This window comes from Agelaius phoeniceus, chromosome 1, assembly GCF_051311805.1.
Source record: "Agelaius phoeniceus isolate bAgePho1 chromosome 1, bAgePho1.hap1, whole genome shotgun sequence".
Taxonomy (NCBI): domain Eukaryota; kingdom Metazoa; phylum Chordata; class Aves; order Passeriformes; family Icteridae; genus Agelaius; species Agelaius phoeniceus.
In genome coordinates this window covers 4,011,885-4,024,443 of record NC_135265.1, presented here as the reverse complement: position 1 = coordinate 4,024,443, position 12,559 = coordinate 4,011,885, and the positions used below count along the sequence as shown (strand labels likewise).

Genomic DNA, 12,559 nt, shown 5'->3' with positions numbered 1-12,559 from the left:
ATTTCAGGAGGACACACTAAACCCTTATCAGAGGATGTGAAACAGCAGGATGGAGACACAAGAAGAAATAAAATACATTGAGCTGACCCACAGGATGTCATGCAGTAAGCCTGAGTGTGAAGAAGTCAAACAAAGGAGTTCTCAAAATATCAGAAAGTTCCAAAGAATATTTGAATAATGCATGAAACACACCAATATGCTTGTATCTTAGAGAAAAACAGCATAAAATAACAGTGTCTGTACAGCCAGGTGTGTTCTTTGGCTCTTGGCAAGGAGCACCCCAGTACTGGACATATTGTCCTTTTTAATCCAATTAAAATATTATTATTATTATTATTATTATTATTACTATTATTATTATTATTATTACTACTACTATTATTATTACTATTATTATTATTATTTTGTGCAGTGCAGGAGGAGTCTGCCATAGAAAATTCCAATAATAGTAATGTAATAATAATAATAATAATAATAATAATAATAATAATAATAATAATAATAATAATAATTTTTATATTTATAATATTTATAATAATTATAATAATTATAAATATAATAATCATTAAAATATATTTTAATATAATTATTAAGATATAATAATTATAGTAATTATGTATTTATAATAATTATAATAATTATTATTAAAATATAATAATATAATTTATTATTATTATTATTATTATTATTATTATTATTATTATTATTATTATTATTATTGGAATTTTATATGGCATACTCCTCCTGCACTGCACAAAATTATTATTATTATCATTATTATTAAAATAATAATAATAATAATAATAATAATAATAATAATAATAACAATAATAATAATAACTATTATTATTGTTGTTGTTGTTGTTAAACTTTTAAAAACCCTAAGCAGTGAATTCTGTTTTTCACAATTGTAACTTGCAAAACAGAATTTACTAAATAAATATGAAAACCGGTAACTATACTTGTCATTTAAAACATAATTTATCATTTAATTCTTTTATTTCAAATTTAAGTTGCTTTTGGTTTTTTGGGGTTTTTTTTTGTAGATTTTTTTTTGTTTTTTGGTGGGTTTTTTGGTAGGCTTTTTGTCTGGGATTCTTTGGTTTTTATAAGTTGTTTGTTTTCTGTGTGTTTTTTGGGGTTTTTTGTGTTTTTTGGGGGCGTTGTGGGTTTTTTGTGGATTGTTTTTTGGTTTTTTGGTGGGTTTTTGGTGGGTTTTTTGTCTGGGGTTCTTTGCTTTTTTCGGTTTTTTGTTTTCTGTGTGTTTTCTGTTTTTTTTTTTCTTTGTTTTTTGGGGTTTGTTTGGGTTTTTTTTGTAGTTTTTTATGTGGGTTTTTTTTGGTTTTTGGAGGTTTTTTTTGTTGTGTTTTTTTGGGGGGGTTGTGGGTTTTTTTTTGTGGATTTTTTGTGGGTTTTTCGTGGGTTTTTTATCTGGGGTTCTTTGGTTTTTTTCGGTTGTTTTCTGTGTGTTTTTTTTTCTTTTTTTTGTTTTTGGTTTTTTGGGGTTTCTTTGCTGTTTTTTTGTGGTTTTTTTGTTGGGTTTTTTGTGTGTGTTTTTTGGTTTTTTTCTTTGCTTTTTGGAGTTTTTTGTTGGTTTTTTTTATGTGTGTTTTCTTGTTTTTTGGAGTTTTTTTGTTGTGTTTTTTGGGTGTGTTGTGGGTTTTTTTGTGGATTTTTTCTGGTTTTTTGGTGGGGTTTTTTTTCTGGGGTTCTTTGGTTTTTTTTTGGTTGTTTTCTGTATGTTTTTTGGGTTTTTTTTTTGTTTTTGTTTTTTTGGGGTTTCTTTGCTGTTTTTTTGTGGTTTTTTTTGTTGGGTTTTTTGTGTGTGTTTTTTGGTTTTTTTTTCCTTTGTTTTTGGGGTTTGTTTGTTGTTTTTTTTTGTGGTTTTTTTATGTTTTTTTTTGTTTTTTGGACTTTTTTATTGTGTTTTTTGGGGGGTTGTGGGTTTTTTTGTGGGGTTTTTTTTGTTTGTTTTTTGGTGGATTTTTTGTCTGGGGTTCTTTGGTTATTTTCGGTTGTTTTCTGTGTGGGTTTTTGGGTTTTTTTTGGGGGGGGGTTCTTTGCTTTTTTTGTGGTTTTTTTGTTGGTGTTTTAGTGTGCGGTTTTTGGGGTTTTTTTCTTTGTTTTTGGGGTTTGTTGTTTTTTTCTGGTTTTTTTATGTGTGTTTTCTTGTTTTTTTGAGTTCTTTTGTTGTGTTTTTGGGGGGCGTTGTGGGTTTTTTTGTGGATTTTTTCTGGTTTTTTGGTGGGGTTTTTTTCTGGGGTTCTTAGGTTTTTTCGGTTGTTTTCTGTGTGTTTTTTGGGTTTTTTTTTGTTTATTTGCTGAGTTTTTTTGTGGGTTTTTTTCTTGGTTTTTTTTGTGTGCGTTTTTTTTGTTGTTTTTTTGCATGCGTTTTTTTGGGGGGGTGTGGCAGTTGTCGGTTGTTTGCTGTCGTTTTGTTTTTGGGGTTTTTTTTTGCTTTATTTTTTGTTTGGTTTTTTTTTTTTTTGGTTTTTTGTTTTGTTTTGTTTGGTTTGGTTTTTTTGTTTGTTTTTTTCCCCCCGTTTCCTCCAACTTCCCTCCATCCCAAATCCCTCCTCCTCCATCCCTCCCTCCCTCCCTCCCTCCGTGCCGTGGGAGGAGCTCCCCGTGTTTCCCATGCCGCGGGCTCCGTCCCGCCGCGGGGCTGCCCCGGCCCCAGCAGCAGCAACCCCGCACCCCCAAATCCTCCTTTTCCGCCTTAAAACATGGACAACGCCTTGGTGGAAGAAGTGGCCGCATCACTGGTGAGAGAGTTTCTCAGTAGAAAGGTAAACTCGAAAGGTGCCTTTCCTGCCGGCCGAGCCCCGCTGGGGATGGCAGCGGAGCAAGGAGAGCTCGGGGATGCTCGGGGCAAAGGGGGATGCAGGGAGGGATGCTCGGGGCAAAGGGGATGCAGGGAGGGATGCTCGGGGCAAAGGGGATGCAGGGATGGATGCTCGGGGCTTTATCCGAGCTCAAATCAGCTCGGTGGGAACGGGGGAAGCGCCGGGCTGAGCGGCCGGACTACATCTCCCACAGTGCCCTGTGATTGCCGCTGATGGAGCTGCTTCCTCCTCCTCGGGGGAAGCGCATCCTTACCCACGCGCGCCTGCGAGACTGCGAATTCAATCGAGAAACGCGCCTCCAGTTTGGGTTTTCGTGTTGTTTGCAGGTTTTTGGGCTTAAAAAAATGAATTAATTTTTTTCTTTTTTTTTTTTCCTTCGTTAATTGCCTCTTTTGCTATTGTCCTTCTATTTGCAAGAGGCATACAAAGCCTATTTTTAAAAAAGTATTTTAACCAATTTTAATATAATTTTATATAAAATATAAAATATATAATGTAATTTTTAATATAATATATCATATTATATCTGTCTATATATAAATATATATAATATTATATTATATTTATTTATATTTATATATTTATTTATATTTATTTATATATTATATTTATTTATATATTTATATTTATATATTATATTTATTTATATTGTATTATATCTATATATATTTATATTATATTTATATATATTATATTATATTATTTATACATATTTATTTATATATTTATTTATATTATATTTATTTATATATAATATAATATATTTATATATAACATAATATATTTATAATATATATTTATAATATTATATAAGTAATAAATATATATATTTATATAAATAAATATATTATATTTATTACTTATATAATATTATATTTATCAATATTAATATTATATTATATTTATATTTGTAATATTATATTACTTACATATTATATTATTTATATTATTTATATTATATTCTATTACTTATATATTATATTTAAATAATTCTTTATAATTATTTCATATAATTGTATATTTTATATTATAATTTTATTTTAAAATCATATATATTATAAATATAATTATATTTTATATACTTTTAATATTATTTTAAAAATAATATTTATTTCTTTTTTTAATTAAGGCAAAAGGTCACAGTTTTAGAGAAATTGCTAACATGCATTTTTTCCCCCCCAGTTTTCAGTAATAACTCAGCAGAAAACCCATTTTTTGGCAGCAGGGAAAGGAATTGAGAGAAGGGGAGGAAAGAAGCCATTGGACCTGTCACAAATGTAATACCATAAAGCAAATTTTGGATTTTGGACTACACAGGCATGTGGGGAGTGTGGGATTGATCAGACTGGAAGCCACCTTCACATTTCTGTGTAGCACCTATTATTTTGTATTTATGTTCAGTCCTTAGGAAATATCGCTGATGTTGGACCCCCTGTGTCAGGAATGAGTTATATCAGAAATTAAGCAGCCACTGCCTCATTAAATGTTACACAAACCTCAGTCTCATGTTTTGCATCCTGTTTTCCAAACAAGGGGCACTGATAATCCTTTGTGCTTCTGCTCCCCCCAGATCTTTCATGCACATCAGAGCCTACAGGGATGATGATCCTTTATTTACCACAATTTGCCCTCAATTTCATAAATCTGAGCCAGACATTCTGTCAGCAGAAAAAGAAATCCTTTGTTGTGACAATAACCCTCCACAGAAGGAATCAGGGCTTTCTCTCTCAAAATAGTAGCCTGGTGTTGTACCACTCAAATTATTTTGGGATCCAACTCACAATAAATCAGTGCCTCTCCCCAGAGAGTGAGATGCTCATGGGTTTTATCTTTGAGATGCCCATGGGTGTGCTGACCACAAAGCTGAAGACCCCAAAGCAGCTGATGCCATGGAGATCTGACTGATTTCCAACCTGAGGCTGCCTGGAATAACTTCAGCTCAGGGCTTTTCATACATTTCATACATCAATCTTAGGAGGTTGTTTAGCAGCTGAAGTCACCTGCATAGAGGTTTTTGGTTTTTTCTGTCCAGCAATTTCCATCTCATGTAGCCACCTCAATTATTCCCACATCCATGGGCTGCTATAATTCAATTTTCTATCATTACAGCACAGGTTCTGAGGGTTTCCTGGTTACAAACTGCTGCCATCCACAAACCCAGCAAAACCCAGAGTAAAAGCTTTGGGGTCTGACACTTTTCCTTCTCAGGGTTTGAAGAAAACCATCAGCACCATGGACCGGGAGCTTCCCCGCTCCGCACTCAGCATCAACAACAGGAATGAGCTCAGGAACGTCCTGCACCTGCACTCCCTGTACAAACAGAACAAGGTGAGGGAATGTCTGGCACCACCATCTGGTCCTTGCATGCCCATTTCCATTTGCATTTCCATTTCTGTATGGCACAGCAGATGGAAATTACACGTGCAGTATTTGTTATCCTTGGAGATGCAATATCAACAGTTCACGCATAACTCCAGGCACCACAATGCTTTTGGTGTCTTCATGTAAAGTCTATAAATGCCACTTCAAAAAACCCTCTTCCAGTGTAGAAAAGGGGCATTCCCCCACAGTTTCCACATTTTGGCATATTTAGCTAAAATGAGGGTCAGAAATCACTGTGACAGGTTGTTTTTTGTGTCCTGCTTCCTTCACTTAACACAGCTGCACCTTTGAGCTCTTGACATTCTCTAGCTGCCATCTTCCATTTCCCTGGATTGTTTGTACAGTCACTCCTGGGATGCACCCTCAGGTAACTCTAGGAAACAGTTAAAATGTTCAGTACACTCTACAAACCATGCCCTGCAGCCAGACTAACACAGCATTTCAATAGTCACCAACAACTTTACTGTCAGAATATTCCCTTTTCTGACCCAGAGCTGGGCCAACTGAGAGGTGTTTTAAAAACTTTTATTCCGTTTTCAGTCTCATGTGAAGGCTGAGACAATACAGAGGTTATCATTCACACCATCACAATCAGAAGTTAATTATTTCCTAATTACAATACATTATAAAGTGTTTCTTGTCCTATCAGCTTTAACCACACCATGCTGAAAATGCCTTAAAGCCAATCATCTAAAATTACCTCTCATGGGTCTCACTCCAATGCATCTTTCATGATAAAAATAAAAAATAAAAATAAATCTTATTTTTCCTTCCATTTACTTTGCTTTTTGATTCTCTTTTCTCCCATACCAAAAGTGCTGTAACAGCATGCAAGCTGAAGGCATCCTGTACAAACATAGGAGGAAAAATTGGAAGTAAAACTACTGCCAAGCTCTAAAAGAATACCTGGCTGTAAAATATCCTAGGGAAATGCAATTGCACAGCATTTTGACTCACACCTTTTAATGAAAGAAATTACAGGGGTCAATGGTGGTTCTTTATTGCCATGATTATATTTTTTGCCAAGTCATGAAGGATTATTTAATAAAAAAAATAAAAAAAATATATTACACTGTAGAGTTTGCATACCTACCCAGATTCTACAGGTGGGTTTTATTTTAGAATTTTTGTTTTTAATTAATCTATGAGAAAAGCAACATATAGGTGGCAGCAAATCCTCATTGATCCTCAGCTGTAAGCAGCCAGTTCAATTTCTCAATTCACAGAATCCCACAACACCAGGGTGGACCTCAGGGATCAGCTGGTCCAACCTTCCTTGGAAAAAGCACAGTCTAGACCAGGTGACCCAGCAGCCTTTATGCCAAATCTTAAAAGTGCCCAGGGTTTGGGAATTCAACTCTTTTCCTTGGGGGATGGTTCCAATGGCTGATTGTTCTCTTGAAAAATTTTCACAGTTCTATTTCTAAGTTTGTTTCTGGCTCCATTTCTCCCTCAGCAATGTCTGTCCTATTCCATGGCATTTCTAAATCAGCATTTCCCATCTCAGAGTTTGCACACAGATGCACACACACAGTGTGAGCCTTCTGTCAGGCTCGGAGAATTCCCTCCAAATCCATTTCCCACACTCTCTCTCTCTGTTTTGGCCAGGCAAAGGAGAACCCACTGAAGACACTGCTGGAAATTATTACCAGTTATTTCCTGGAGCACCGTGGCACCTCCAGGAGCTCTGGTTCCAGCTCTGCTCTGGCAGCTCCTCAGAGTAAGAGCTCAGCATCCCAGCCCCCTGACACCCTGGATGAGGATCATGGCAGTGCCAGTGCTCTGGATGACAGCAAAGCTCAGGCCTCCAGGTACTGCCTGATTTCTTTCTCCTTGCCCTGTGTATGCACTTATTTTTTTCTTAATGAAGGGGAAGAGTTTTAAATGTTTTATCATTTGTATCTTGAGCTCAGTGTGGTTTTATTAGTTATCCTCATAACACAAACTTAATTTTCTAGATTATGAAAATCTCCTGTGCAAGCTATCCTTCAAAACTTTTCTTTTATGTTCTCTGCCAGTTATGAAGACTGATAACCTCAATTGCATCTTTCAGTCACTGAGGCACATCAAAATAGGAGAATTCATGCCTTTTACATTGGAAATACTCAAATTAAAGAGATTTGGAGGTAAAACAAGCCACTTGTGCTCAAACTACAGGTATATTCATGCCTTGCTTGCCTCCAAAAGCAAGTTTTACTGTCTTAAATTCAGTGTTGTTACAAATAGTGTGGGTTCAGACCTTGCAGAATACCTGAAAATAGCATGTAACCAAGTTTGTAATTTATTGATGCCTCAAAGAGGATTAACAGCCCTGTACCTCCATAGGAGGCTTTTAAAATGGGCACAGAAGTGTAATTCAGCTTCCCAGCCTCCACCCTCAGGGAATTAATCAGGTTTTGTTCTTCATCCTAAATGCAGCATGCTCAAAGCAGCCAAGTCTGAGCATCAGTGCCTGAAAAAAACCCCATGAAGTCATTTCTTATAGGGGCAGAAAGCCAAGATGTTTTAAGTTGAGCTCAGAAGCAACACTTGAAAAGGAGGCAGCGCAAAGGCTTTTTTTTCCCCTTTTCTTTTTTTCTTCGTCTTTTTGGTTTTTTATTCCATTTTTCTTTCCCTTTCATGGGTCTGTCTCACAGGGGAGTTCCTGGCACTGCTCTGGGAGGGCACAGCAGTGTTAATGTTGGAAGGGACTTTAAATATCATCTCATTCCATCCCATTCCTCTATCCCAGCTTGCTCCAAGCCCCATCCAGCCTGGCCTTGGACACTTCCAGGGATCCAGGGGCAGCCACAGCTGCTCTGGGCACCCTGGGCCAGGGCCTCCCCATCCTCACAAGGAAGAATTTCTTCCCAATATCCAACCTAACCCTGCCCTCTGCCCTGAGGCTCAGCCTCACCCTTGCCATCCCCTTTGGGCAAGGGGAAACCAGAGATTGCCAAGATCAGCCAGGCAGTGCCTGAAATCAGTTTTAATTTCAACCACCTGTGTAACTTTTAACCATGCTGTCAGGGGTAGAAAGTTGAATCAGACATGACCCTGCACTGGTTCATTATTAATGAGTCTGTTTTGATTTTAACTTTGCTCTTGGGGGTTGCTGTCAGTGCCTGGAACTGAAAGCAGCCCCTGAGCCAGCAGCCCTTGGCAGTGAGGGGTTATGTGGAGCTGGGTTGGGAGTAGCAGTCCTTGCTTTTCCTGATCATTCCAGAGGCAGATCAGGCTCCCTTCAGTTTACATACATGATGCCTCAGGGTTTAGCTTTTATATTTTCAGATTCTGTGCTGCTTCAGTGTGTAGTTCTGTAGCTCTTCATATCAGGCCATGCTGAGCTCTGTGCACAGAGCAGGGAGACAAAACAATTCCTGCTCCAGCTGGGCACCAAGGACAAATGATCCAAATCTCAGCCCAAGAGCACAAACCCCGTGGGCTGGAGAGAGAAAAACAAGCAGGGTGGGACTGCAGGGGCTAAAGCTGGAATGGGACAATGAACTGCAAGATGCAAATGGAGCAGAACTGATCCCAGGGAGAGAGCCCGGGAGCGCTGGTGCATTTTGGGGCCATTTTGGTTCATCTTGGGTGCAGCCCTGGCTGGGCTCTTGTGCTGCCCAAGGTGCATCCATGGAGGCCTTTTAATAAATCCCTGCTTTATTCTTTAGCTCTGTCCAGCCTCTGCTCTAGGTCAGCCTGCACAAGGCATCATCCACGGCGTGTCCTCACCACACGAGACACACTCCTGGAAAAATGGGTTAAGTAAAAGAAACATGATTGTGGTACAAGATGTTTCAACTTATGGAGCTGCTTTACAGTGAATTAGGATGGAGGAAAACATCCCAGAGGGAAAAGCAAGTTCAGGGACTCGTTTCTTTTTAGTAAGGAAGGCCAGTGTTTTTGAGTTATACAGAATTTATAAATTTATAAACAGACAGGGAACCGGGAACTATTCAGTAAAATAATTTCCAGCACAAAAGTGCTTTTGTTTTTGGACTAAAATAAGTGTTCTACAGCTAAACAGAGAATGAGAGGGGTCAGTAGAGTCAGTCTAAGTTACAGGAGAACAGAGAATGTGAGCAAAAGTGTTAAATTTTCAAACATGGAGAAGGAACAGGAGCTGCTGGTTGTAGCTTAGGACCTGTCTGATATAACAAATAAATTGTACTTTCTGCTATGATATACAATCATGCAATCACAGAAAGGATTGGGCTGGAAGGGAGCTAAAAACTCATCCCATTCCACCCCTGCCATGGCAGGGACACCTCCCACTGTCCCAGGCTGCTCCCAGCCCCATCCAGCCTGGCCTTGGGCACTTCAGGGATCCAGGGGCAGCCACAGCTGCTCTGGACTCCCTGTGCCAGGGCCTGCCCACCCTCACAGGGAAGAATTTCTTCCCAATATCCAATGTAAATTTCCCTTCTCTCAGTTTGAACCCTTTTTACATCAAAATAAGTAATCATGGGATGGTGTTGCCCATATTATAACCAATTGTGACACATAATAATGATGAAATAATATTCTGAAGTCCTACTTCCAAGTGTGTAGGTGAGAAGTGGCTGCATTTGATTACCATTTCAAGGTAAAATTGATCTTAATTTGACAGCAGTGCTCTAATTATCTGGTTTTATTAATTTCCTTGTGCATAACTTTGCTGTTTCAAGCTTTTCCTCTTTCTTCTCTCTAGGTATGACGCTGAGAACCCATTGGATAAAATCCCTCCACCCAGAAAACATCAGCACAGAAGTGAAAAATGCCACCCAGGGCCAACCCACAGCAGTAACTCACCCTGTGCTTGGGACAAGAAGTTAAAAGACAGTCAAGAGGATTTAAAAGCAGCTGTGGTTTCTGAGGAGCTGAAATGCACAGGGAAGGAGAAGTCCAGGCCCAGGGCTGGTCTCATTGCCAGAGGGATGATGGCTGGACCAGTGGCAAGTTCTCCAGAGGTGATTGCCAGCACTGTACAGAATGTTTGGCTTGCCCATGGGTTTTATATCCAGCCTGCTGGGATAAAAAAAAATCACTTGCAAATAATGTTCAACTGTTAACATTTACATGTTCTGCATGTTAATGCATTATTAAATCTGCAGGCTGAAAAGAAGGGCTAAGTTAGGGAAATTGTTCTGCTTCATTCAGAGTTTCAGATAAAACCACTGCAGGCAACCACCCCCTGCATGTCTGTGATCTCAGGTCACTGAATTCCTGTATAATTCTTGCCCACTCTTGAAACCTCTCGACAGATTGGGTTTTCCACTTTTCCCATGAAAATGACTTTGTTACCTTCACAGGATCTGTTTTACTCTGGTGTTTCCAAGACCCCAGATTTAATCAGTAGTAGTTTGGAACTGAAAATTGCTTTCAGTTGAAAATATGTTTCTGAATTGATCAAATCAGACCATATTCCATCAAGAAGTGCTTTCAAAGCACAGTTAAAAATTTCTTGCCTATTTTTTTTTTCCTTTATGCTTCTTTTATATAATGACAGGGACTTTTCCAATGTAAAATTAAGCTCGTGATAATGAGAAATTAAAATATTTAACTGTGACATTTAGGTAGTGCTGAAGAGCATATGGAAATTGAATTAATTAGTTGGATATTTGTAAATATCTCTGATTCAGAAGTAAAGACTAGATACCTGTAGGGTAGATACCAGCAAAATATCCTTTATGTGTTGATTTCCTGAGCTAGATACAATACCAAAATTAAACTCTTAGGAGGTAATTTGTTGTTCTTCCTGGTAAGACCATGGAAAACATGTTTTAATGGTAGTCAGCATCTTTAATACTGGTCAAATTTTAAGTGAAAGCGTTTGTCTTATTTATTACTGGTTTTTTAAAAAAATCTGATTTACTCTCTAAGCTGGTTCCTAAAAATGAAGGAATAGGTCCTGGTTCCTAAAAAGGAATGAGTAGGTCAGCTCAGAAATCAGTGTTAGAGCTTTCCTTTGCTTTTTGGGTTATTTAAAGATCAAGGTGAAATTTTAATCTGTGGTTTTCATGGCACTTTCTTCCAGGATCCCCAAAAAAGGAGGATTTCCAAAAGATCCACGAGCATCAGCAGCACAGCCCAGCCCAGGGGTGAGGAGCATGAGGAGCATGACCTGAGTGTCCCTGATCTGCAGGAAAGCAAAGCATCTCCAACCAAATCCCACTTGGAATTTGCATCCAGGACCATGCTAAGCTCACACACCAGTTCTGCCTCTGAAAAACCAAGGAACAGCCCCAAAGATCCAGAGGACTTTGTGTCCAAGCTGCTGTCTGAGAGAGAGAGGGCCAAGACAGAAGAAAGGAAATCCCTTCCAAGCTCTGGTGCAGACAGCAGTGAAAAAAGCCTTAAAGGGAGTGTCCCTCACAGACATTCAGGGACTGGGAGAGAAAAGAAGGAAAGATCCCTCAGGAAAACTGAGAGTCGGTTGTCAGGCCACAGGTGAGAGTATTTCTGGGGATATTATGCTAAAACAGAGTTTTTTATTATTTTTCTGCACTCTTTCGTGATATAAAAGTTTTAGAAGTGTCTCCCTCCAAATATATATTTTTGGCTTTTCTCTATCTTATGTTCTTAATTGATATTTTAATTTTTTTTGCTTTTTCTGCATAAAATGTAAGAGTGGGAGCATTTTTTAAATTTATACACTAACACTGATTTCTTAAAATTATTATTGCTATTTTGTTTTCCAGTTTAATTTCTTATTGAGATACCATATGTGAGGACCCTATTGAGAAGGAAGCAATTACACATTATAGGTATAAGTACATTTATAAGTTAGGGGCTGTGGGAATTATCAAACTGGGGATCTGCTGGAGCTGCAGGTGGGCCAGGAGTGGCACTTGCTTCCTATCTGACCAAACATTTGCTGAAAAGAGCATTTCACAGTGCCAGCATTCCACATTCATTTAATTTGTAAAAGATTAATGTGTAATAGGCCAAAGTACCACAGTCTAAAGTCTTAAAGCTCTGGTTTCATACAGCTTGGCTGATCCTATAAGGTAGTGCTGCCCCACCACTTCATCCTTCCCACTCTTAGGATGATTTTTTCCTCACACTCAGCATTAATTGAGGTAGAGAAGAAAGCTTCAGTGGCCTTTGGCAGCTCCCCAGCAAAGCTGAGAATATTTTAAATTTTAATATTAAAATCTATCTCCAACCAAATCCCACTTGGAATTTGCATCCAGGACCATGCTAAGCTCATACACCAGTTCTGCCTCTTTATAAAAAAATATTTAAATATTTTAAATTTTATTTAAATACCCCTGAGTGTATTATTCCTGGTATTGGCTAATCAATGAATGAAGAGTTCATTATGGATGAGCCTCAGAGGGGTGGTGGAATTCCCTGTGTGGAATTCC

At 38.0% G+C, this 12,559-nt stretch overlaps 1 protein-coding gene across 2 annotated transcripts in view; it reads left to right on the top strand.

Annotated features, from left to right (window-relative positions):
• The first annotated feature begins 2,608 nt into the window (after positions 1–2,608).
• The window catches only part of MINDY4 (MINDY lysine 48 deubiquitinase 4), an 83,402-nt gene continuing 73,451 nt past the window's right edge, over positions 2,609–12,559 (top strand). Inside the window, exons 1-5 of one of the 2 annotated variants that reach the window (XM_077186748.1) lie at positions 2,609–2,765; positions 5,055–5,174; positions 6,837–7,039; positions 9,901–10,159; positions 11,227–11,639. In XM_077186748.1, coding sequence (XP_077042863.1) covers positions 2,727–2,765; positions 5,055–5,174; positions 6,837–7,039; positions 9,901–10,159; positions 11,227–11,639 — 1,034 coding nt within the window. In that variant the 5' untranslated portion in view covers positions 2,609–2,726. Of the gene's footprint in view, positions 2,790–5,054; positions 5,175–6,836; positions 7,040–9,900; positions 10,160–11,226; positions 11,640–12,559 lie in introns of both variants that reach the window. The other variant, XM_077186698.1, reaches the window with a different exon arrangement.